Consider the following 26,468-nt stretch of genomic DNA (forward strand, 5'->3'; position numbering starts at 1 on the left):
AGAGCTCTTGGAGAAACGCAGAATTGTGAGGGAGGGAGGGAGGACATACCTAGTTCCGTGAAAGGAAACTAGAATGTACACGGTTGTATGTATGTATATATACATGTCTTGAATTGGTATTTTTATAGTCCTTTTGCATTTCATATGTTGATATAAAAGTTAGTTCTGCCTTGGACTGTTTTTTGAAATCCGTTTAGCAGTCTGCATAGTGTTTTTTACATAGCATTCAAGAGGTCTTTACGAAATACCCAAAAGTAGCCTGGCAGCAGTGCACGTTTTGCTCCTTTGGTCTTCAGTCGTATTTTGACTTTAGTATGGGCATTGTGTTTTTTATTTTTTGACAAGGCAACAAAATAGTTCTGTGTTCTTGTATGTACCTCTGTGCTTTAAACTATTGTATTTTTCCCATGTACTTCTCCTAATGCTGTTTCCTTGCTTGTATTTCAATAAGCATTTTTCTCTATTAACTTTGGGGCATTAATATACTATTATAAGCTTTTCTTCCTGGCTTACAGAAGCATTTGCTTCCCTTGTTTGAAGTTTGCATTGAAGAAAACTGTTTTTGTTGATGATTCTATGCTCAGTTGTTAAATTTGATTCATCCCTCGCCATCTCCAATCCCACCACCACACATATGGCTCTGCATTATATCTACTGAGTTATTAAGATGGGGTAAATCAAATGAGGACAGAGAAGATACTGAATTTCAGAGATTGACAGTGAAGAGAAATACGGTAGAATCAGAAAAGTTTGGGTATAAAATGTCCTCTGTTTCTATTACATTTGAGGAGAAGAAAACAGCATGTGAAATATTGAATCTAGGATATCATTCAAAAAGTGTACTATGGAATGTGCTTGCTAAACAAGTAAGATTTACCCTCTTCATTTATGAGGAAAAACCTTGATGTATACCTTTACACCCACAAAACTGTCATGCGTGCAAATGTTAGAACCAGAACTTCTAGCCTTGTCATATAAGGCTACAATGAGCTACATAGCTAAAGCATCAAGTCTTAAAAAAGAGTTGCAATTAAGGTACCAAAAATCAGAAACAAATTGAATTACTGAAAATTGCAGATAAGAAAAGATTTTCTTTTGAAAGTGTGTGCTGTAATTGGAGCATTAAAAAAAAAAATCTCTAAAATTTAACTGGGCTCTTCTAGAAACTCCATTAGTTTCTGCATGGAGAAACATTGATGAAAATCAAATATGCGGAAAATATCCAATAGAAACTGATTCTGTTCCAAATGTTTGTTAATTTAGGTCAATGGAGAGATCAGCTGCATTTCAAAGATCATCTGTTTGATACATATGGCTAGAAGTAATCAAAGATATTTGTAGGATAATATTTTGATGGTACATGCACAAATGAATGATTTCTACCCCCCACTCATGAGGCAGGTTCTGTTTAAACCATCCGTTAAGAGAGCTTCAGTTCTATAAGCCTATAGAGACCTCAGTCCTGCTTCCACTGGACCTGCTAATAGCTTTGTCTTTCATCATAAAGAGAATAGGGTCTCAAGAAACACAAGACAAATTTGAAATCAAATTCCTATTTGAGGGTATATAAATTTTCTAGGTAGCTCTTCAACTTTTCCACTAAGACATTTTTCCTTTGTTTTATCCATATGTATTTAAGTACCAGAAGTTATTCTAGATATTAACACTGCAAAGATGTCAGCAAGTGAGTAGTCTGTATTAGCAAAGAATAAATTTACTTTGGCTTTTTTGCCTTTACAATATAAGGAGAAGTTCTGTGTATTTAGCTCACATAAAATCCTGTGAGTCCATCAGCATTAAATTTTGACTTGAGCTTACTGCGTTAAGCCCATAAAGAAGACATTTGTAAGCGGTTTGAAGTTAGGCTTGGTTTTGATTGCTTAATTCGGGAATACAGATTGTCTGAACTGATAGATTGTTTTTTTAACTGTTCTGGTTAGAGAAGAGAGAGAAGCAACACGTTAAGAGGAGGGGAAGGAGCTCTTCCATGTAAATATTGGACTTAAATCCCATTCCTATCGTTAATATACCTGGTAAAGATTAGGCTTAGTAGCTAGCATTGATGCAAACTGTCTCTAAAACTTGGATGCTGCTTCTTGGCTCAGATTTGGTACCAGCTTGTACAGGCAAATGCTGTTTTGGCTTTGAAGTCATTTTGCTCTTGGGAGCTGGGAGGGGCAGTGGGGTTGAAATGGCTTTTATAGCCCCTTGAGGAGATGCATGGTGGATGGAGCAGCTTAGGCACTTAGGGTTTGGTCACGGAGCCAGTCTGCCACTTCAGCTTAGTGCGCCTAGTTGACTTTGGCCAAAACGTCCCTGATCCATCAGCATTGTGGCTGGGGTATTTTGGTGGCAGTGGCGGTGGTTGTCCTTCTAAGGAGCAGTCGTGGCTGCCGTCAGCGAGCGTGTTAGGTGACAGTCACCCCTCCTGCTGAATCACCTCCCTCCTCCTACCAATTTTTTGTCCTTGAATGACCGTAAAAACTGGTTGAATGCCCTGCAAGCAGCATATCAAACCAAATCCTGCTTGTTGGGAGCCAATATTCTTTGCATTGTGGTAAAATTAGTAGCAAAAGCATTGGGTACGTTTTTACCTCTTGGCTATGGGTCAAGAGTCACTTTTTGACTGTGTGGAGATGTGGCTGTGTGGGGCACGGACCCCTCTCTGGTCAGCCCCCCTTCAGACCCTCAGTGAGAGAGCATAGGGTCTGCCTCACCAGCGCCCTCAGCTCCCTTCTTTCATTGTGCTGCCGAAGCGGTGGGGCGAAGCGTGGAGGGGCAGCAGGGCGCGTGGCCGGTGGGAGGGCAGCCCCCCGGCACTGCCCGCTCCGGCTCACAGCGGGCAGAGGTGAGGGCAGGGCTGTGGGGATGCTGGTCAGAGGGCAGGCTGGGTGGTGATGGGAGCCGTGCTGAGGGGCTGGCTGCTGGAGTAGGTATCGAGCTAGTGCAGTTTCTTCCATTGGTAACAGCTGCTGTATGGTTTTATGCCCCCCTAAACCAGAATGTGGGTTTTTTAGGTTAAGGACCTAGATTTTTTTTTTTTTTTTTTTTTTTTTTAATGTTTAAGATTTGTAAAATTTTTTTACAATAGTAATGGAGGAATTTGGGCACATACAGTTTTAAGTCCTTGGGTTTTTAGTTATTACTGCTGAGGTTGTCCAAGATGGGAAGCATCTGGCCCCCACTGGGTCTCCTGCTGACTGCAAGACTGCTATCACAAGCAGTGTTGGTATTAAAAATACATTCCCTGGTTTCTTTGTTGCTCTCCGTGTACTTCATGTTTGAAAGCTCCTTATGATCTGAAGCCAGTCTTACAGTAAGTGGAAATTGGCAGCACCTGAAACTCCACATATGGCTGTGAAGGTTTTTATGTAAATCACTTGCTGCAGATGACTAGACAAATGCTGAATCAAGAAGTTGCCTTTTGTAAGCTGTAACCCTGACTCACTAATACCTGTGGTGTGTGGCATGAGAACATGCACCATTTAACTCAGTGGAAAGCTGTGGTGTTAAAATACTGTTTATAATTTTATATATATATATTATTTATCATCACGTAAGAAAATTAACTAATTACAGTTTTCTTTTTGTCCTTTTGCTTTTGCGCCTTGTTTGCTGCTCTTTCTCTGTCACCAGCCATCTTTGCTTGACACTGACTCCTACCACCCCTCGCCATCCTCACAGCCTGGCCCCCACATATCTTCAGCAAAGCTTCGCAGGAGATGCAAGGAGAGCGCTCGAACAAAGTCCTTAGGTTGTGAGGCGCCCAAAGAGAGCGCTCCAAAGCATGGCGAGTCCGAGCTAGACTCTGATAGAAAGGGGCGAGTTTGCTCCGCTGAGCAAGACGTGGCTTTTGGCTATAAGCAAAAAGCTGGCAAAGGCGGAACACTGTTTTCCTTCTCCTTGCAACTTCCAGAGTCATTTCCTTCCCTCCTGGATGACGACGGCTACCTGTCGCTCCCTAACCTCTCTGAAACCAACCTCCTGCCTGCCAGCGTGCAGCACTTCCTTCCCATCCGCTCCCCCTCCCTGGTGCCTTGCTTCCTCTTCATTTTTTTCTTTCTGCTCTCTGCCTCTTTCTCAGTGCCATACGCCCTCACTCTCTCCTTTCCTCTGGCTATGTGCCTCTGCTACCTGGAGCCCAAGGCGGCCTCCTTGAGTGCCTCACTTGCCAATGACCTGAGTGACAGTTCAGAGGAAGAGGTGTGTACCTCGGCATCGAACACACTCTTTTTCGTGTTCAGTGCTTCAGTCCTAACCAGTGTTAGATTGCTGCAATAGTGGTCCTACTTTCAGAGCCTCATTTCTGTCTGTGCTGGTATGTTAGAAGGGGTGGGTTTGGTTTTTTTGGTTTGGGAGTTGTTTTTTTTTTTTCTTCTTTTTAACTTTTTTTCTCGTGTTGGGAGTGCAGCTTGGGGCCCAGGGTTAGGCACAACACTGTGTGGAAGTGGCTTGGTTTGAACTGTGTCAGCTGATGCAAAGTGACTTGCACTGAACAAATTGCCACTGATCAGCTCTGAAGTATTGTATCTGAATCCACCAAGACCTTTTCTTCCCCCTATCACTTTACACTAGGGTTAGAATAGCTATCTAAATAGTGGGTATTAAGTACAGTTTCCTGCATAATTACATATGGATGCATATATATGTGTATGCATATACATTATATTTATATAATTAGCTACCCAATAACAACGGGCACCCTCACCAACTTCAGCATGTTCAAAATTGAGGAGGACTCAGCTTTTTGCAAGAGGCTATCAGCCCGAGCCCAGAAAAGGCTTTCTGCTCCAGCAAAACCTGGATCTGGATTTTTCAGCCTTCAACCCATCTCTGCTGCAGATTAAACTGTTTTCTTGTGCTTAAATCCAATGTATCAGTGAGAGGTCAGATTGGGACAGCTGTTGCACAGCTTTTGGGAGAGCATGCCACGTGGGCCATCTTGCCATTTGCAGTGGTCAATTAGCGCTGCCAAAACTAATGCCTCAAGCCACCAGGATTATCACAGGCAGATAAACCAACTGCAGTAGGAGTCCCCAGAGGTTCTGGGAACTGTGGATGCGGTAGTATATCCAGAAGAAGGAAAGGAAACTGCTTGTTTAAGTAACAGAGTAACTGGCATCTCAGTTTTTGCTGGTGCCTAGTTATTTTTTTGTTGACAGAATTAAGTGATGAGTTCATTTTTGCCTTGTTTTTCTTTTTCCCCCTTCATCTTCAAATGTAGAAATATGGTTTTGCTTTGTATGTAAAAAGACTCCAGATCAGATAATCGCAGACGAGTTGGCCGTTTGTAAAAAGCCATCTTGGCCACTTGTTAATGCCGTTGCAGGAATTGTCTTCAGTAAACCAGCTTGCACATCTAAACATTTGTGTAATCTGCTGCTGTTGGTTTTGTTAGACTTGGTGCAGGATTTCATTTCCTTTTTATGGAAAGCCAAAAGTCACATCAATTTATCTTGTAAAAACATTGTCTTTAGATGCTTTTGGCTCTGTGATGCCTAACAACTAAATAATAATGTGCAATTTCTGATAAAAGGCATCCAAAATGTTGCGGTCTCATTTCATGTCCTCATTTTGAGATAGCATTTGGGTCTCAATTTGCATTAGCTCTGCACTTGGATTAATCTAATAGCAATAACAGCATTAATACAGTGCCAGCTCCAGAGGCAATAATGAGGCAGTGTTTATGTAATACATTGGTCTGTTCCTCTTTCAGAAATGAGCACTTCTTTTCGTTAGTAAAGTTAGAAAGTATTGAGCATAAAACCATGTAAAATAGGCTTTTTAGTGTTGCTTTTTTATGAGGGTGATTACTCTGGCAGTGCTTCCTGGCAGACAACACAGACTTGTGCCTAATCCAGGGGATATTTCTTGTTCAAAATATTGCATGAAAGTGAGTATGTTTTAAACTCGGGCATGTCTGCATTACATTGGCAAAACAAATCACAGCAATTAGGATCGCACGTTAGAGGAGGTGCAGCTGCAGCATCTCAGGAGGTAGCTGCCTTCCCTTCCTGCTCGATCCCTCGCCCGCCCACGAGCCCCACCAGCAGCTGCACTGCAGCCCGCCTCAGAGTTGAGCCCGACCTTTCTTACTATGCGCTCCGGAGGAGACCTGCCTTGCTCAGCCTTAATTCACATTCCCTGCTCTGCGATAACCCCAGATCTTTATTTCAAGTAACTCAGTAATTCTGACTTCAGCTCCATGGCTGTTGATTGGCTTATTAGCAGACACATACGTTGCAATAAAGCAAATTTTATGCCTTATTTAGGATTTCATTGCTGTTATGGTAAAAGAAACAGAAACCTTCCCCCCCCCCCCCAGTTCACAAAGGATTGCACACAGCAATGCAGAAGGCTACAACCAGTATCCTGAACCAATCTCATACCTTGTTGAGTTCTGTTCTCCCTCAAGCAGTGCATCTGGAGGCAGTCTATGCAGTCGGAGACAGAATCACCCCTTAGATTTCATTAGCTTCTGTGTTTGTACCTTAGCAGCTAATATTTCTATTGACTTTTCTCTAATGTTCCCAGCTTCAAGTTCTTAAATGAACCCTACGTGCCAGACTCACATGTAACAGTGCCTTGACACAAATCTTTTAATTCCTTTTAAATGCCTAGATTCATTAATTACTCTTTTTTTTTGTAAATAGGAGTGGCAGTGTATAGATTTTTTTATTTTTTTTTACATTGTCATACTTTTACAATTGCTTATAATGTTAGAAAGATGTCAGACCCTTCACTAATAAAGAAAAAATTTTCTAACACTTTAGTGAAAGCAATTTGACCAGCTAGGTAGACTATATTGGCATTACAGTTTCATTTAAAATTAGAAGTGGTCTGTCTAGTGAGTGGTTATTTCTTGAAAAATTGCATGTAACTTGCATTCATGCACTTACGGAAATAGTACAAAATGCCTGCTTATTCTTCTGCCTGTCATACAAGCAATACAAATTATTCAAAGGAAGGAAAGATAGAAAACAAAGCAATGAAAAAATATCAAAGAGGCAGTTTTATGAAACATTAGAGTTGTCAGAAAACGATAGAAGATAGGAAATTCAAAATTAAGACTGATACTCCATCCACCAGTAGGTTGCTTTTTTCTCTTGTTTCATATTGATGTGATTTGAGGATGAGACGTATTGTCTTAGCTTTAAATTACCTGCCTGGCTTACTTTAGATTATCTAAGGCCCACAGAAAATCACTAATCAAAACCAGAGCTTTAAAACAACTTGGATGTGTCAATCTGGGGCAGTAGGGAGCACTTTCTGTACTTACTGGTTTTCCATAAGCTTGCGTAACACCAAAAATAGTCATTTGAACTCTCTTCTCAGCCTGTAGTAACCTACATTTGACTCTCTGTTTATTAAATCTTGACACTTGCATTGTCCGCTAAAATGTTCTTCGCAGTGTCAAGCAAAGCAGGGATAGATCAGTCTGTGCAATGCTGTGCTTTGTTTCATTTTTATCACTCGTACCTAGTAAGTGTTTTTTGGGGTGGGGGGAGTTACTTTTATTTTTCTCCTGCTTTCATCCATATTCTTAAACGGAATGAGAAGTATTTTTGATTCTTTTAATGGCAGTTTTCTTTCTTTTTACTATTGGTAACAATATCAGCTGCTCTTTATTGGAACCGAGTGGGATCTAAGCCTTACCATTACTCCACAGACAGACAGTAGATGGGCTGGGGATATGGTTATTTGAACTCTTTGGTAATGCAGACAGCCTCATGGTGTATAAATGTGGAGACAAGAACAACTTCTGTACAAATGAGGGGCTGAAAGTCAGGTGACTGTTAAAGTAGCCTTTTTTTTTTTTTTTTTAATTATCTTTTCCCCCTCCAGATAAAAAGTCAACCACCACATTAATCTATATTGGCTAGAAAAAAAATCTGATGAATAATTTTCATTTAAAAAAACATTATGGGAGGAAAAGTTTGTTTAAAAAATATTAGCTTCCCCCCCCCCATTTTTTTTAAAGCCACCTGGCTTTCTTAAGAAAAAAATCCGCTATTCAAATAACACTTTTCCAGTAAAGTTTTGTTTGGCTTATAAATTTGTTCCAGTAAAGCCATATACTGTGTACAGTACGCCTCAAGTCTTCCTCTGAGTCTGTTCTGTTTACTAATATAGCATTTTATTTTGCTTCTTTGACTTGTGCGTGGTTTGAAAAGCAATGCTAATGCAGTTCACAGGGATGTTGAATTTAACAGTGCCCCACGTGAGCCGTGTGTACTGATGAGCTGGGTTTATTCTTTATTCCTGCCTTCCTCTTGGGACCTGGTTACTTGTCTAACCAAATAGACTGACAGTGAGCAGACGGATACTGCAGCTGATGGTGAGACCACTGCCACTGAGGTTTGTACAGTCGCCGGCACCCAGCTATGGCAGGGGAGAGCGTTTTGCCTCATCCCTTCCCGACCCTGGGCACGAGGGCTAAACCATCAGGATCCCTCTCTGCGTGTGTGTGCATGTGCGTGCATGCGAGTGTGAACGTTTTGCTTGGGGAGCTCGAGTTTTCAGTGCTCCCGATGGGTTCCTCTTATTTCTGTGCTCGGTTTGGAGACTGCAAGGCCTCTGTGCCGTGCAGATAGCAGGGCGGTGGCAGGGTCTCCCGCCCCAACGCCGCCCACCTGGACGGTTGTGCTGGCCAGATTGTGCCCTGGGTTTTTCTGTTTGCTTGTTTGCTCTTACAGCCTGCAGCCTGTGTGAGAGAGCGGGGGGGAGGAAGACAGTAAAAAGCAGTTTTCAAATTTTCTGGATAAAGTTATTTCCACATTATAAATACCTCAGGTTTTCCTTTAATGTAATTTCATGTCATCTTCACGTATTGCCACCAGTAGTCCAGGTATTGTCTTCAGAGGAGGAATGTAAAAAAACCTGTATTTTCTTTGCACCGAGAAGCCTCATATCCACAACATGGTATACAGACTGTGCAGGCAAATTCAACCCTACGTGACTCCAGTGAAGTGCATATAACACTTTCATAATTAATATGGTTGCAGCTGCAAACGTGAGCTGAATTTGGTCTGACAGCTGATAGAAGACAGAGTCTTACCGCAAACACTGCTGTAGGTTTTCAGTAGGATCTCATTAATATTTCAGATCGTTAAAATTATCATCAAGGAAAAAGTCTCTGTATGACACGCTGGACAATTTGGCCTTGGCTATAAATAGAATAGATTTGAACTAAGTTATAAAGTAATCAACAGATTTTCCCATGGGTCATTTGACTAATTAGGACTATATGAAAAATTAACAACAAAGTAGTGGCACAAGCATTAAAAGAATCCAAATGGAGCAACAACATAAAGTCTGTTGAGATGAGTCAGGAGTACAAAATGCTTTGAAGTGCCTCTTGCATGCTATAGCTTCAGGCCTTGAGTCCTACAGAAAGTAAAACATAATCCTAAACCCGTGACATTTAAGATGTTCCGTTTACTACTCAAAAATGCATGATAATCTCCCTAGCTGCCATCTTTATTTTAGGGGAGAAGATTTTGTGAACCTCAATTTTCCTTATGGATACCTGATTTTCAGAACGTGTGGTATACTTGCCATCTGAAAATTCAGCCCTCAGAAACGGGGCTGCTTGGGCAGGGCAGTCCTTATCACATTGCTTTTGAAAATGTGAGCTGGAGTGAACACGCTGCGTGTGCCATTCCAGAGGACCACCATTGCAGATAGGTCCTGAAAGAATATATACAGGCTAAATATGAAATAAAATTATATAAATACAAAAAGGGACTGAGGCTGGGGAAATAGCACTTTAAGCAAATAAAATGTGCTTCATTCTGTAGGAAGTGTTGCGGGTTGTTTACCTGTGGTAAGTTTATGCAAAGCTTTGCCTGTGGCCCAGGAGATGTATATTTAAACTCTGGGATTATGGACTTCCAAAGAATTTGCTGTTGCCGTTCGGTCCTAAATGAGCCGCTATCTCGGTGAGAAGGTCCAACAGCTGCTCCGTAAATAGAGATCTATGAACATAGAGTGCACCAATATTTATAAAAGGAAAATGCTTAATACGCCTTTGTTCACAAATAACAAATTTGAAAAGAGGAGGCTTGCTCCGAGTTAGAACTGTGCAAAGTCAGCCAGTATGTCTACTTCTCCTTAAGCCCTTAACATAGAGAACATGTGATTTTAACCTAGTGTGTTACTCTCACCGATTTTTGTAAAGCCTTCGGTCATACAAGTGGGTAAGGTGTTGTTTTCCAATCTTTCTCATGCTGGCAGTCGGATCAAGAGGAGGACGGAGATCTAAAGGCACAGGTACAGAAACGAAAGGCACAGGTGTTGATCAAGTATCAATGTTGGAGGTGTTCACCTCTTTCAGCATGTTACTGTCGGTTCTCTGTGAAGAAATGTGTAGAAACAGCATTTTGTATCCTTTCAATACTGTGTCCCTTACCTTTCCCTTTCTTTTTCACTTCTTTCAGAATAGTCTGATTAAGCGAATACAGGGTGAAAATGTGTATGTCAAACATAGTAATCTTATGTTAGAGGTTGGTATTGGTATATACCAGTGCATGTACGTACATGTGTGTTAGTTTTAGTGGTAAACTGTGAATCTGCACTACGATGCATGAACTGTGTATTCCCACCTGCTAATAAATCAAATAGGTTTTTTTTTTCTCAGATTATGATGACTCCTCTAACTTGTACTATAAATATATATATGCGTGCGTGTATGTGTGTGTGCGTCCACGCGCATATGTATGTCTGTTTGAAGCCTCTTTATCAGGTGTAAATTACAGCGATACAGATAAGCTCTTTAAGAGTATTTTTATACTCACTTGTACGAGATATGCTATGCTGTTATCTTTCAAAATGCCACATTTTCACAGAGTGTTGTGTTAGTGCTGTGCTCCCCGGCTCCCTGAGATGTTACTTCCCTCTTTACTAACCAAGCTGTGTGTTTTGGCTCTAAAATTTGGTTGGCTTAGGATGTATTACAAACTGCTCTATTCTCTTAAAACTGTCCAGGACCTAGACAAAACCCAGGAAGATCTGATGAAACATCAGACCAATATAAGTGAGCTGAAACGCACCTTCTTGGAAACCTCCACAGAAACGGCTGTGTCTAATGAGTGGGAGAAGAGGCTTTCCACATCTCCCGTTCGGCTTGCAGCAAGGCAGGAGGAAGCTCCTATGATTGAACCACTAGTGCCTGAAGAGGTCAGCGTGAGCTGAAAGGCTTCACTATGTATTTGTCTATTCGTTTTTACTTATAATAGCTCTCAGTAGATTAGAGGCCATCCCCACTTGCAGGTGCTCCCTTTTCTCAGGACTCAGGCTCTAGCAGCAAAGATGCAAGGAAGAGCAGATACCTTTTTGATATATAGATATATCTATATAGATATATAGAATATGAAATTCACTGTAAACCACATGGCAGAATTGGGTCTCTCTGAGGGTGCGAAACACGGGCTTTGTTACAGGTTCAGTGAGCTTGAGGAAGTCCAGCCATGCATGAAAGAAACCATGAAGGTGATGGAGAGAAAATTTAAATAATGGTGACTGGTTGGGAGCAGTGGTGTAGCAGGATGGTTGGGGGTATGGTACCAAGCTTGACAAGAAAATACAGAGCAAAGGGCAGAACTCTCTGTCTTTGATGACAGGGAAGAAATAATGATAATTAGACCTGCTTGGCCAGGTCCATAAGGGAACTGATAGTAGCTGCAGTCTGCTGGATACCGTTTGAAGACCCAATGCAGATTGCTTAGAGTATGCATTCTCATGTAGTGTGTGTGCGTGAAAAAATCTTGCTCACTGTGCAGTCTTGAAGTGTTTGCAAGAATCTTGCCGATTAAAAAGCTGCCTTTTATTTAGTTTGTGGGTAGATAATGAGATGTAGAGGTAACAATGTAACATGCACGTTGCTGTAAAATACATAGATCTTCAAAAAGAGCAGAGAGTCTTGGTTTAAATCCAGTGGAGCAAAAAGAAATATGCTTGTGTAGTCTGCATGAAGATTAATTTTTTTATTCTATTGTGGGCGGACGTCTGGTTTCTGTCTCACAGGAATCATCTTTATGGTTACCGCTTGTTTTCAGCATTACAGACCAGTAAATGGTCATAAAATTTGCTTCTGTCCCCCCAGCACTGATGTAATGTTGTAAGAAACCCAGCAAAAATTGGCTAGAAAGTATAATTTGAAAGAGTCTCTGCTTTCCCAGCTTAGAGGTTGGTGTTGCAGACCCACAGCTCTCTGGGGAAGGGAATCCCTGGAGGCATGCAGGCAGCACGTCAGCTTCTCCTCTTAGGGATAGGGATGTTGCCAAGAAAAAGGCCCCTTCTCCTCTTCCCCCACGTTACACCCATCCAACCAGTGGCTGATACAGGCATCAGATATGCATTACAGTGGCCATCAAGTTGGAATAAAATACCTAAAAAGCAGACTCGGTGCCCAAAGCTTACCTTCTGGAGAGAGTGCTGAGGAATCTTAATGTTGCTCCTACTGTCTTGTTTAGGAATCGTAATAGATCCTACAACCATGTCAGTTTGGTTGTAGTTGAAAATATGGGTTTTCTTTCTTAAAAGTAAAATTTTAAGTATAATGAATGAGATGGATTTAATATATTAAAGATATGAGGAACTGTTGAAAAGGAAGCAGCTGGCTAGCTGAGCCTGCATCAGAGGAGTGCAGGTGAAGGAAGCTTATAACCCCACCCAGTTCATTTCATGTCTGTATTACTTTAGAAATTTAATAACAATTTTTAATCAAAATGCACAAGCAGTAGCAAAGCATTACAGTTATGTAGGCTTCACCCTGAGGAAACATATCTGAATTTAACCATTCATTTGGAAAGGAAAAGGCCAAGAGTTATCCTTATCTGGTATCTCTTCTCTTACTGGAAGAAAGAGACTTGCTCTAAAGCAATGTCCAGTCACTATATCTTATATGCATCTAAGTAAACTACAGCTGTCCCACAGAATCTCATCCAAATTAAGGTGTTTCTGTGGAAAAATTTGAGTGGATTTGACATATCAGAGCCTAACTCTGAGGTGACTTCTGGCGCTATCCCATGCTGTAGATAACATCTGACCATCCTTTTTGGTCCCACTAAGTGGGATGGTTTCAGTTCACGTGTCCTGCTGAGAGAGTAATTTTTCAGGAAAAAAATGAAGCCGTACATAGGTCAAAATCAGCACCTTGATGTCTACTAAGAAAGGTGGATGTAGTCAGGATAGAGAGCACGTAGAACTGCGTTATGTAGTAGCTTCTTCTAGTCAAATAAGTTATGCGTTTAACTTAGCATATCCACTTCGAAAATTTATTCAGTGCTGTTACACGTAGCTCTTTAATACAATAAAACAAGAAGGAAGATATGCCTTTTCAAAATGTGTGCTTTGAGCATTTGGTACCTGTGTGTGTTCAGTCAGTTTGACTTTAAGCCTGTCTAGTCACCACTTGGTTTCTTACAATAATAGGGGAAATACTTTGTTCTTCTTCAGTTATGAAAAATACAGTTTTAAATATCTACCATAATCATGGCCAGATATCTGCAGAACATGAAAGCAATCATATTAACAAACTCCTTGACAACGTTTAGTCTGACCTGGATTGGATTAAACCAGCGCTTTAGAAATAAAGACGTTATGCATCTCATTGCAGTCAGGGAGATGAGCCGTTTCTCCCTTTCTCTCTCTCGTTTCTAGTTTTGTATCTTTTTTTAACTGTCTACCTTTCTTCTTGAGTGCACGGAGTATACATATTTAAAACAGTACCCTTTTATCATGCCAGTCATAGTATTTCCATTGGCATGTCTAATGAGTACACTAGCAGTTGAAGGGGGTAGAAGGAGTTTGGCGAGAAACCTGCTTTGCTCTGCAGGGGCTTACTTGCTCCAGCCAAATGAAAAAGGTGGCCAGCCCGGCAGCTGGGCTCAGAAGACTTAGGAAATTGAGTCTTACCAACATTGAAAACTTTCACAGTCAGTCAAGTTGCAGAGTTACTCTTACGTTTCTCACAGTATTGCAAAGGCACTGATGGGGGGTAAAAGTGAGGAGGATTTTGGTGTCACACTATAGCAATAATACAGCAATGGTTGGCTTCCTGTGTAGGAAAAGACTCTGAGACCTCTTATAGCTGTAAGGAGAAAGGGAGAGCTGAAATCTTTGCGGGGCACACCTTATGCCTGCTTCAGCAGGGAAGGCTGCAAACTCAGGAAGGAGCCGAGTCCAGGGTGAAGGTGGAGGGGCCTGTTCTAGGCTATTGATGGAAGCCATGTAAATTGGCACCAGACACAGTTAAATGAATTATATAAGATAAAATGAACACAGTGGATCCACACCCGGGTGTTATTCAATTTAGTGTTTTTTCATGCTATGCAAATGGTACTCTGTGTCTGCTTTGCATTCATCACAGAGAGACACTGATTTCACTTCTTATTGAAAACCTCTTTGCTGTAAAATTATTCTGTTTAATTCTGTTTCCTAATTTACCATGCAATTAATAATTTGTAGAGTAGAGAAATATGATGACCTATTGTAAAGTATAGTGAACTTCATACCCTCCGTTTACTAAAACCATTTATTCCCCTGACATTAGACCAAAGAAGAAAGAGAAAAATCAGAAAAACTCATATTTTTGCAGAAGGGAGGTACTACATTCCTTGAATTGCAGGTAAAAACAAGTAATACTTTCTTGAAATGCAGTCAGATAGGCTGGCAATGATTTATTATCTTTTTTACCTTTCCAAGCCGCCTTTTTGTTTTGGTTTTTTTTTTGTTATTATTTTGTAAGTTCCAGAGTGAGTTGTAATCTGGGGGCCAAATTCTGAGGAATCAATCCCCTCCAGAGCTTATGGCTTCCTAATACAGACTGATTCCTCTGCTAGTTAGAAATCTATTTGCACGGTTCTGTTTGTGGATGTTGTGCATGCATTTCCAGCATAAGCCTCACTGAGAATGTTATGGTGAATGGGGCACTTCTGTCATTAGAATGAATTTCCTTTATACTGTCAAGTGAATTCAGATTATGCTGAGTGATGGTGAACTTTGTATTCTTATTGGTTTTTCTATTAGCCAAGTGTGATAGCGAAGAAGCTGCAGGAAGGAGAATCTGCTGGCACTTTGGTTACTTCTCATCAAATCATTATCCAGAAAAGTATCCCATCATCCCTAGAGGTTATTTTTAATTCATTCGATTTTAAACTACCACATTTGCTTAGTTAAATACAGGAGTTAACGGTCTTAAGGTCAAATAACTGGATGCTGATTGCATAGTCAAAGCAAATCACATAGCATATTTGCGTAAGGAGAAAAAAAGATGCTGCATTAAGTTCCGTTCAAAATCTTTAGTAGTATGGTGTTTACTGTGTTGTACTGCTCAATTTAAACAATCCTGAAGGGTGTTGATGTTATTCTAAAGAAAACAAGGAAATCAGTGCAGACTACAGCTACATACAAATGCATACTATTCTATAACATCATCAACGGTGTGTTTGTGACAACTGGGGAACATTTGAATGGGCTTATTTGCCCTATTTTTGTAATTTTTTTTTACTGTAGCATTATAAACCATTGCGATACATGTTTTTTTAACCTCAGGATGATTCCAATCTTCATTCTAAATGATGCACTAAAATGCTATTCTGCTTCAAATTAATACAGAAATATTGTGGCAAAAGTAATTTTTTGTGTCCCTGTTATATGGGCCTCTAAGGGGAGGGAATATGCAAAGAAATCATACTTTGCCTAAGGTGATTCTGTTTATTTGTTTGATAACTGCTGTAAGAGGTACAATGGTAAAAGTTATTATATGCTTTCAGAAGAGGCAGCATTGATTTCTTAAAAGTCTTCATACTTTAGTGCTCCTGAAGTACAGATAAACCTTCAGATATTCTAATTTAGCTTTTATATCTCAAATATAGGGCACTGAGGATTGGGTTATTATAGACAAAATACCCTCTGAGGTAGTTGATGCTGAATCGAAAAAAAATCTGGCATACAAAGTAGTGACTGTGAGCAGTAAAACTGCCTTTCCACCTGAGATATTAAAATCCAGTACCGTTCTAATGCAGAGCTTTGAGGACTTGGAAAGTGAAATACAATCCAAAGAGGAGAATAAGCAGAAAATGTTCACCCTAGGAAAGTCCTATGATACCGTATCTGGGAAAATTGTAACCATGACAAGTAAAGCTAAAGAGGGCGAAAAAGCAGTACAGCCTTCAGTAGAAGCTTTGCAAAAAATGGAAAGGGAAGTGCAAGAATCTATGAAAATCATTCCGGTAGTGGCCGAGTATGACATTCTCGAGCCTGTCACTGATGAGAAAGCCAGGCGGGGATCCGACGTGCAGAGCACAAAAAGAAAGCTGTCCGACTCTCTGACACCCATAAAGGAAGCAGAATCTCATTTGCAAAGTCCTGAAGAGGAGAGTTTGAAAAAGACACTAAAGATGGACCAGGATTTGCAGTTACATGGTACACTGGGAAGCTTGCAGCTTGGCAAAGCAGAAAAACACCTTGGCAGTGAAGCTGTAAAAGCAGGGGCATTTGCCCGGAGAGATAAGAGCCTGTCTGAGGGGAGATATTCCAGAGAACAGCCATTTACCATTGCTACTGCTCACTATGTTACCGAGTCGTCTGCGTCAAAAGTAGTGGTAACAAGTGGCTTTGACTTCATGCCACGGTTTAAAGATTAAAGCATGACTTATTTTAGGCAACCCCCTCACACCACCCTACCTTTCGGTTTTCTTGCTGCCTGGCTTTATGTTGACAGCAGCCAACCCAGCTTATTTTTTTTTCCCTCATACTTTGAATCCGTCCCACAGTCTGAAGCATACTTTATATAAGGCTTTCAACCTTTCTGGTTTATTTAAAGATCCATGTTACTGAAATGTAGTATTGCTGCTGCGGCTTGTTAATAAAAGGAAAAAAAAAAAGGTTTGCTTGAACCAGCAAAATGCCAACGCTAACAACTATGCTTTGTAACTATTGCTTACTACAGCCATTGTGAATTTGCTCTGATTTATTTTCCCATTCTTTTCCTGTTTCCAACCTCTCTGTGCCCCCGCAACCTTCTCTCCCTTTCCTCCGTCTCTGCCTCCAGTTTTGGCAATTAGTACATCTGTGCATGTGGGTCTGCCTTTCTTCTGTGTGTGACTCTACATTTCTTTGTCTATTTAGACTAAACAGTCCACCAGTGAAAAAACCTTGGATGGTTCAGATATCTTCAGTTTAATAGAGTCCGCCAGAAAACCGACTGAGTTCATAGGAGGGGTTACTTCTACTTCACATAGCTGGGCTCAGGTGGCCGCTTGATTCCCTCCATCAACGTTATAACTGCACACCAATTACTTTTGCTTGTTTCCTGTTTTTATGCATAACTCAGAACCTATATAACTAATGCATGTATTTGTGTGCCTTTTCCTTCGTTACAATAGACCACAATAGAAACTTCACCAAAAAGAAAAGAAAAACAAAAAAACCCCAGGTTTTCTCTCATTTCACTTTGTTTTGGTCATTTTACAGGGTGCTGTATTTTGCCTTTATAAAACTCACGCAAAAATATCAACAGGAAAAACACTGACATTTCTCTTCACTTTTAAAAATTGTGATTCTTGCTTTGTTTTTCATTTCTACTATTCTGATAATGTCCTGGGAATGAAAATCCATGCAACGTGAGAGAAATAAATTGGCAAAATGTAATACCCATTTTTTTATTTATGTTCACAGTACATTAAGCTGAGGAGTTATTGCAAGTAGTGTTGTCTGCTTCTGACGCTGAGAGGTTTTTTTCTCCTTCCCTGCAGAGAATAGACACGGTGACATCTCAGGAGATAACTTCCAGTGAAATGAAGCAAGCAGTTCAGCCACATCAGGATACAGTGAAGAAGGTTGTACAGGAGACCGTAGTTATCAAGGAGAGACGTGGGATGGATGTGCATGCAAGCGGGGATGCTGCTAAAGCGGCCGGACTTGCGCTGGATGCCCAGGCTGAGGCAGTGTCGGCGGTGGCTGCTGGTGTGAAAGGGAAGGAGGGCTCTGCTGGGACTGAGGGGGCGAAGGAGGAAAAAAGGGAGGAGGCTGGGAAAGCCCTAACCAAACAGGATGGAGCCGCTGCTGCTGCTTCCTGCGAGCAAGCAGAGGAGCACAGTACAACAGTCCACCTTTCAGAGTCTTTGGAAAGAAAACCTCATTTTGAGGTAACTCATTATTAAATCGGTCATGTCTGTGCTGAATTGTGAATGTAGGCGATAGTGTACTAAGTTAATTCCTGTTGTGGCAAGTGTACCAAGCTTGTATCACTGCATCTTTACAGCAGGCGGTTTGTTTCTCCTCTTATTTCCTCCTTGTGTGGCACCTGCAAGGCTTGTTGCTGGTTTCCATCATGGGTAAAATGCCATGCATGTTTTACCTAAAAGCGCTTTTCATGCTACAGAGAAATACCTAATTTGGTGGCATTTTATGCAATGGATAACAAGATTTCAGCTGGCATTCTCTTGGGGAAAGTCCATCAAGACTGGCAAAGTTCATGTGTCCTCAAAGACATAAAATGTTGTTTGTTTTCTTTTTTCCTATGCTTGGTACAATTGTAAATAAGTGTACTGTGTCTTAAACAACCCAGGTTCCTTATCTTAGCCCCATTAGCAAAATTTCAAGAACTGTTTTGCAGAGGGGTTAAAAAAAACCTTGTTCTTGCTCTTTTCTCTGAGAGCTGAATGGAAAGCTAAGCCTGAACAGGATTCGTTCTCTGGTTATTTTAAGAAAATGTAGAATCACAGAATAGTTGAGGTTGAAAGAGACCTCTGGAGGTCATCTGCTCCAACCACCCCTGCTGAAGCAGGGTCACCCAGAGCCAGTTGCCCAAGACTGTGTCCAGACAGCTTTTGAATATCTCCAAGGATGGAGACTCCACAACCTCCCTGGGCAACCTGTGCCAGTGCTCAGTCACCCTCAAAATGAAAAGCTGTTTCCTGATGTTCGGAGGGAGCTTCCTGTGTTTCAGGTTGTGCCCATTGCCTCTTGTAGTGTTTAGATCTTTTTTGAAGTTTGTTTTCATAAAAGCCAGGATAGTGCTAAATGTTGCCACCGTTATATACATGTATGTGCCACTGTAATGAAGAGAATTTTCTTTTTTTTTTTTTTGTTAAATGCAAAGCACTTTTTAATTGCTCCCCTACCTTTTCCTAAGCAAAAAAAAATGTTCTGAGAAATCCGTAAGCTTTGCTAAATATTCCAATTCCTTTTTTTTGTTCATGCAGTCACCAGTTGTGAAGACTGAGACTATCAGTTTCAGTAGTGTTTCTGCTGGTGGGGACAACCTTGAAATTTCAACAAAGGAAGTGCCAGTAGTCCATACAGAAACAAAAACCATTACGTATGAGTCTTCTCAGGTGAGAAATTCTGCAAAATCCAGGGTCTAATTTAACATGCCCTTAAGGAACCCATGTGTCTTCACCCATCTTTAAGTGTATGCCTTAGTGTAAACTGTTCTAAGTTGTTCAAGTATTAAATATTAGCATGATGAGGATGTACATAAGAATAGCTTATGTGAGGGTGATTCTCATGTCCTGGTCCTTTTGAGAACATTGATGAAACTACAGATTTTAAAGCCCAGCTTCTCATCTGTCCTTCCAGAAGCGAAGGGGACTCTCCAGATGCAGAGAGAAATACTGACTCATGATCAACCTCATAGCAGTTGTTTCCCTACCATTAGATACTCACTTTATGAAGAACTGTAGAAATAGGGAAGTTCAGCCAGTCCAGTTCTTGCCTCCCTGTGCTCAGGAGCATGTTTTTGATGACTGGTTTTCTCTTTTGGTTCCCTAGGTGGATTGTGGTGCTGACTCAGAACCGGGTGTATTGATGAGTGCACAAACTATCACATCTGAAACCACCAGCACTACAACCACTACACATATCACCAAAGTGAGTCCTCAGAAAACTGGGAGCTTTTTTTTTCATGAGGGTGTATGTTTTCTTAACTTCAGTTCTATTATTTACTTTAAAACATGGACACATGCTTATACTCTCTGGACAAAATCCTGTCTGTTTTGGGTACCTGTCTTCATTCACCTGTCTCTGGCTATACTGGCTTCATTAATGCATCACCCAAGGACTTGACAAGAGTCCTGAGAGTCATAGACCCTTAGGGTAAGTCTCTACAAGCACAAAACCTTGCTGTGCAGAGACACTTGAGTTAGCTGCCTAACTCTCTGGGACTAAAAGCAGTGTAGCCATGTTGGCATCATCTGCTAGCCATGAAGGAATAATTTGCCTGAGCATGAGGCTCTGTTGACATGACTACACTGCCTTTGAGTCCTGAGCTATTATCCCTGCACGCTGTTGAAAGCATATAGTAAATCTGTATCACATAGTCATAACAGGACATTCAGTCAGCTCAGATGCCATGGTCGCGTTGCTAAGAACTTGCCCACAGCCAGACTGAAAGCTTATGGCTGCACAGACAAATGATGTTGGGTCTTCCAAGTTCCAAGATAGCATCTACATAACAGTTCCTCCCTAAGCAGCAACCCTTTTAGTGCTGTAACAGCTCTCCTGCCAATATTCACTGAGGACAGGATTTCATCTTTCTGCAGTGAAATTCACCCTTCAGTAGGTGAGCTGCGCAAAGGCCATGCTACTCTGTATGTCCTTCTGAAGCCTGCATTTGGACTTAACTAGGTCTTGAATGAGCTGTCTGTATGTGCATTCTTTTCTTCATGGGATGAATTTACCGTAAATACATGCCATTTTTGATATACAAACATCTCTCCTGACGTGTGCAGATTGACTAGAATCGTAAAATTATCTGTGTTGGAAGGACTTCTGCAGGTCATCTAGTCCATTCAGAGCAGGCCAACTTCAGAGCTGCTCCGGTTGCAGTTCAGGGTTGTCCCCTCTGTGCATGCTGTTTGAGATAGTTCAGTCCAATCACCTCTGGGTTCCTGCACTGATCATTCTCTGGATGGGTAGCAGCACTCTTCAGAGTAAGTTACTGACATGCATTTGTCCCTCCCATCTAGACTGTGAAAGGAGGCATCTCAGAGACAAGAATTGAAAAACGAATAGTCATCACAGGAGATGCAGATATTGATCATGATCAGGTAAAATCTATAAACTGCTAAAGGCTACCCTGAAGACAGCCAAAAGAGAACATTTCTAAACATTGCTTTAAAAGATAATATTCATACTAGCATGCCTTAAATTAAACTGGATTAGCAGTTAAATCAGTGATGGTATATTTCATATTTTAATCATTTTTCCTCATTTGTAAATTGTGTAATATCTCATGAATCTCTTCACCTTGCTACTGATCATGCATGTTCCACCTCCTTTTTGTTTTTGCCCTTCTGTGGTTTCCTTGGGATAGGCGCTGGCTCAGGCAATTAAAGAAGCCAAAGAGCAGCACCCTGACATGTCAGTGACCAAAGTAGTGGTACATAAAGAGACAGAAATCACACCAGAAGATGGGGAGGATTGACCACAGGTAAGAGGACTAGATAATTTTCCTAGGCATTTACTGGGCTGGCATGTTGCAAATGTTGTTTTCCTACCATAATTCACCTCTAACTCTTTGCTTTCTCTCACTGGCATTTGCAAGTTGCATTTATGCTGGATATCAGTTCTGGTATTTGAATGTAAACCACATTCAGCTGTAAAAATCTTTCTTCATTTAATGGTGCCAGCTGGAGAAAGAGAAACTACTCATTTGCTTTTGTTGGCTCTCTGGAAAGCCCTCATTGTCCATGCTTTGATATGGTCTAATTTTCTAATTCTGAAGTAAAAAAACCTGTTGTCTGCTTTTATGTCATTTAAGAACAAAAATAATTTGTTCTTAAAGGTATGCATTTTGTTTAAAAATGCCAAGGGAAAAACCTACAGCTGCTTTTTAAATGTCCCATGCAGATATGTTACAAGTTAAGCTTTAATTCCTAACTTGCAAAAGATATGGTCCAACTTGCTTTTGATTTTTCTTTGAAACTGAGTGAATTAGTATGTCGGTATTTGGATGTCTTGGCTTTCTTGTATTTGAAAGAACATTTTATGTTTTAAAGCAGCATTGTTTATCAGGATGAGATGATAATGCAGCTTTTCTTGTGTCAAGCTTTTTTTTCAGTAAAGGCATGCTCTCCAATTGTGGCTGGCTAAACAGACGTCTTAATATTACTATATTTATTCTGTGTGCAAAAACATGTCATGCATACTAACCTGCTATGCAAAAGCCATTAATGCCAGCACCATTGCACAAATTGCTTTGAATGCTGTATGCAGAAGGTGGGGAAAAAAGCTGCTTGTCTGATTTGTTTAAATCGACAGCAGCATTTTATTCTTAAAACAATATATATTCCCTAGCACTTGGTGTAAGTAACAGTATAATGCACAGCACCATTTGAAGTGGTTTTGCTCTCCTGCTTGTGGATATAGAGACCCTAAAGAAAACTGAATTTCAGTATCTGTTATTTATTTGGAAGATGAAAACAGTCACTGAAGAGTGAGTAGCTGTGATTCTTGTGGTAGTCTGCTAATTGTTTCAGAGACAACGCAATGTGGCTTGCTTACAAGTCTATTGATGTCACTAATTCCTTCCATTGGCATCAGTGGACTTTGGATTTGGGCCAAGTTGCTTACACTGGGATGATGCCGTTTTCAAATAGCTTTTGTTACATGAACAATTGACAAAATCTCTTTTGCAAGAGAGTAGTTGCTTCAAATAATTAACTCAGTTCTCTTTCTTGCAGGAATAACCTAGATTGCATACGAATCCAGACATGCACACCAGTAGGAATACAAGAGCCTATACGGAGTCTCAGTTCCAACCTGACTGACTTGTATCTGTCTATGGAAATTTCAGTACAGAAGAATTGCTCTTGACCGTTAATAAAGAAACTGGCAGAGATACCTTCCCATAGAAAGCAATCTGAATCAGCAGCAGTTAAACAATATTGCATGAAGCAACGATAAAATTACAGAAAAGCAGCATTTTTAATTTTCTTAAAATGTCTAAGTTTTCAGCTATACCTGCACGTTCATAAACAATATAAACAGTGATCTCATGTAACACATAAACAGTTCATGCCTTTCACAGTTTATGAAAGTCTAAACAAATTAAATTTTGTTAGGTGGCAAGCCGTTTGTTTACGGATATCATAAATGAAGATACCCCCAAAATGCTAGAAGCTGTATAGGTACTGTGTATAATGTTTTATCACACATTAGATGTGCCAATAACACGGTTTATTCAGTAAACAACTTGAATCTTATATTTGTTTCATCTGGTTTTATTACTGCCCGATAAATGATGACGAATCCTTACTCTTATCAAAATATTTAATTGCTTACAAAGTGTGCTTTGTATACCTGACTGAATACCTTATGAGGTAGTAATGATTTTAGTATATTAACTTTAACGATTTTTGTCAGCATTGTTCAGAGTCAGCTTCCAGTCACCCTTCACAGATCCTAACCTTGTAAATTATATGTAGTTATTTTGGAGGAAAAAAAATCTGTATTTTACTTAGTTTGCAGCATTAGAAAATTATTAATCTGAAATAACCGTGATGGTTTTCTATTGATTTCCCTTTTGTTCTCAGAGGAAAAAAAGAAAAAAAAAATCTATTTGAGAATCTGGTCAGCATTTACTATCTAGTTCAGAGTCAAGCCTTAACCTGTACAGAACGTCCACTGAAAACTCGTTAGTGTCCAGCTATAATACCCACTGAAGGGATAGCGTCCATTACACTGTCAGCTGCATCACAACACATGGTGAATGTATGTTTCTGCATAGTGAAATAAAAGTGGTAAATGCATCTAAAATCGTATTGTTCTGTGTCTAAAAGCACCTAGTGTTTTTTAATATTCAAAACGTTAAGTTACATTTGTAAGACACCACAGGTTTTACTCATCTGCACAGTAGACACGTTTTATCTTCAGTGGCTGACACTGCACTGTGCAGACAGTTGGAATTAGCAGAGCATCCAAAGGGATGACAGTGTTCACCTTTGGGCAGATGAGGTTTGCAAAGGAAAAGGAGTATTTGGTCCCTTCTGTTTTCTCTGGTTGTGTACCGTTTCACCGAAGCTACATGAAGGATTTTGTGGTTGCTTAGAAAGTAAAGGCCAGTAGCGCTTGATCCAGATCCACTCTCTTTTTGTACTTTTGCTCTGCAACATGGAAAAAATTCTCTTTAAAGTAGTACTTACCTGTTCCTTTTTGTTGCTCCTTTGCCACATCTTGACAACACTCCCCTGGTAGTTCAAGAGAAATTTGTAACAATTAATTCACCCTTCAATCTGTATTTCCTCGCAGGATTGGAAAATGGGTACAAGCAGACCTTTCAGGACATAAAGGGCCAAATTTGCCCTTCATTGTTTACACAGGGCTCCCTCACATTGAAGTCAATGGATTTGGCTTCAGTGGAGAGCAGGATTGACCTAGTGACTTGTTAATAAATGTTTATTTTCTTAATTTAGAAAGAAAAATAGTATATATAGAGATAATAACCTGTAGATAGTTATTAAAAGTAATATGCCAAGGCTTTTAAAGCTTTGCCCTTAGTCTCTAAAACGTCTTCCTTCCACCAGCCATTCTTCATGCCTTTAATCTGGAGTGCTAACTATGTAACTCCCCCTACCGCTGCCATTGCTTACCTCTTGCCTAATGACCGACGCAAAGGTTACGGTCTGTTGTGATCTTTGACGGACGTCTCCTCCTCCTAGCCCAAGAGCATCTACGTTCCCAGCCCTCTGGGTGACAGCAGGCTCAGCTCTCTGGTGCTGCCCGCGGCCAGCGGCAGCCGGCGGTGGAGGAGGTACTCGCCCTGTATCTCAGCAGACGGCATGCCAGGTTCTCGCTACTGCATCAGGAGTTTGAAAATAGACTCTGAAGCCATATTGATCTTCCCTCAGGTGCCCCTCATGTTGTCAGCTAAGAAACAGCATTGTATTACCTCAGAGAGACGCAAGGCGATTGCACAGCCCTCTCTCCAGAGTTAGCATTATATTTTAGCATGGCTTGAGGAGATTGTACTTTGGTAATACTGCGCAGTATGTATGCTGTCTAAAGATACTGTATCGTAAGAAGTTAGTCTCCTTGGAAAGGATGCTCACAGCTGAGATACGGCCTAAGCGTGTGCAAACAATAAGGAGATGAGAGCAGGCAGGCAAGGACATCTCAGTGCTGCTGTTGGCAGTAGACCCTTGTTTGGGGGATGGTTCCTGGAAGTGATAGCTTTGGTTTTTGTTAGAAACTGTTTCTTGGGTTGTCTGCCTAATGCTGTGCCACATGAAATAAAGAACACCTGCCTGTTTCTACCAACCACCTTTTGTCTCTGTCTCTTCTCATTTACTATTGGTCTTTGTCCGGCTTCTCGGCATAAAACAGCTTAGAAAACAAACCATCAGGTATTCTGTTACTTGAAAGCCCCATTACCAGCCAGACACCCGTATAGCAGACAGCCTCGCTTGTTACAACTGGAGTCACAGCTTCCGCCCTGTGAGAGCCGGCTGCTCTGCACCATTGAGGTAAGGGACCAGGGTGGCCAGGCAGGGCTTTGCACACCAGGCAAGAGTGGGCACAGCAAGCAATCACAGCAATTGTGACCACTACAGATACAGAAGGAATGAATACATTGCCTTGGCATTTTTAAAGCTGTTTGGAATCACTTAACTTTTATCCCTCCGAGGTTTTTTATGGCTGTCTCATCACAAATGGCAAGTAGTGGTGTTCTGTACTCAAGCATATATAAAAAAAAAAATTGATGGGCCTCTAAATCCAGATATTAGATCAAAGCAAGGGTTTAACAGCTTAGCCTTATTTCTTCTCAGAGCAGATTTAGGCAGCTGGTGAGATGATGTGGCTCACCTGTACAGCAGTTTGAATCTGCTGAAATTATGGTTCCTTATAAATAGTACTTCATGGCAAATGAATTGGACATTGAGTCCAGGCTTCAGTTTGGCAAACACCCTGGCAAACCTTGATGGAGATTTCTTGCCTTAACCCAAAATAGTTCTGTTGCTTAAGATCACAAGGCCCATTTACAAGCTTCACCTTTGCATCTTCCCTCTTCACAGGTAATAAGGGTGAGGTAAAGAAACCCATTCCCCTTTTTTAAACAGGAGCAATAATGGTCCAGGTTCTGCAGGGCTAGGAATCAAACCTTAATTTTTAATCATTTTTCCTAGACTAGTCTATTAAAAGTTTGTGACGTGCCTAAGGCAATGCTGAGATAGTTGCATGATTAGTTTTTTTAATGTTTGTTGAACACACCAGCAGCAGATACTATATACTCTTAACTGTATTGCCCAAACAGAATCCTATTCAGTCAACCACATGTTCAATCAAACTGGCTGGCATCATTTTTATATTGTTAGTTACCATACAGTCAGAGACCCTACACAAAAAACTATCTCAAATGAACGAAGTTCAAACTAATACCAAAGGAAACCCCATTTTCATTTTACTTTAGCTATTACAAAGCATTAAGAAGAAAAGTGGTGGTTTTCAAGGTACGTATGTTC

At 40.7% G+C, this 26,468-nt stretch overlaps 1 protein-coding gene across 32 annotated transcripts in view; it reads left to right on the forward strand.

The window, feature by feature from the left end:
* Nucleotides 1-25,269, forward strand: part of EPB41L3 (erythrocyte membrane protein band 4.1 like 3) — a 143,244-nt gene extending 117,975 nt beyond the window's left edge. For 9 of the 32 annotated variants that reach the window (XM_069779054.1, XM_069779055.1, XM_069779049.1 and 6 more), the window contains exons 13-27: nt 3,637-4,203; nt 8,305-8,358; nt 10,237-10,272; nt 10,440-10,505; nt 10,987-11,178; nt 14,555-14,629; nt 15,031-15,132; nt 15,879-16,607; nt 17,134-17,256; nt 17,760-18,152; nt 19,212-19,343; nt 19,780-19,878; nt 20,976-21,056; nt 21,323-21,439; nt 22,692-25,269. In XM_069779054.1, the coding sequence (XP_069635155.1) occupies nt 3,637-4,203; nt 8,305-8,358; nt 10,237-10,272; nt 10,440-10,505; nt 10,987-11,178; nt 14,555-14,629; nt 15,031-15,132; nt 15,879-16,607; nt 17,134-17,256; nt 17,760-18,152; nt 19,212-19,343; nt 19,780-19,878; nt 20,976-21,056; nt 21,323-21,433 (2,760 nt within the window). In that variant the 3' untranslated portion in view covers nt 21,434-21,439; nt 22,692-25,269. The remainder of the gene's footprint in view (nt 1-3,636; nt 4,204-8,304; nt 8,359-10,236; nt 10,273-10,439; nt 10,506-10,986; nt 11,179-14,554; nt 14,630-15,030; nt 15,133-15,878; nt 16,608-17,133; nt 17,257-17,759; nt 18,153-19,211; nt 19,344-19,779; nt 19,879-20,975; nt 21,057-21,322; nt 21,440-22,691) is intronic. The other 23 variants (XM_069779056.1, XM_069779057.1, XM_069779068.1 and 20 more) reach the window with 18 other exon arrangements.
* Nucleotides 25,270-26,468: the final 1,199 nt, after the last annotated feature.

This window comes from Haliaeetus albicilla, chromosome 3 (assembly GCF_947461875.1).
Source record: "Haliaeetus albicilla chromosome 3, bHalAlb1.1, whole genome shotgun sequence".
Taxonomy (NCBI): Eukaryota; Metazoa; Chordata; class Aves; order Accipitriformes; family Accipitridae; genus Haliaeetus; species Haliaeetus albicilla.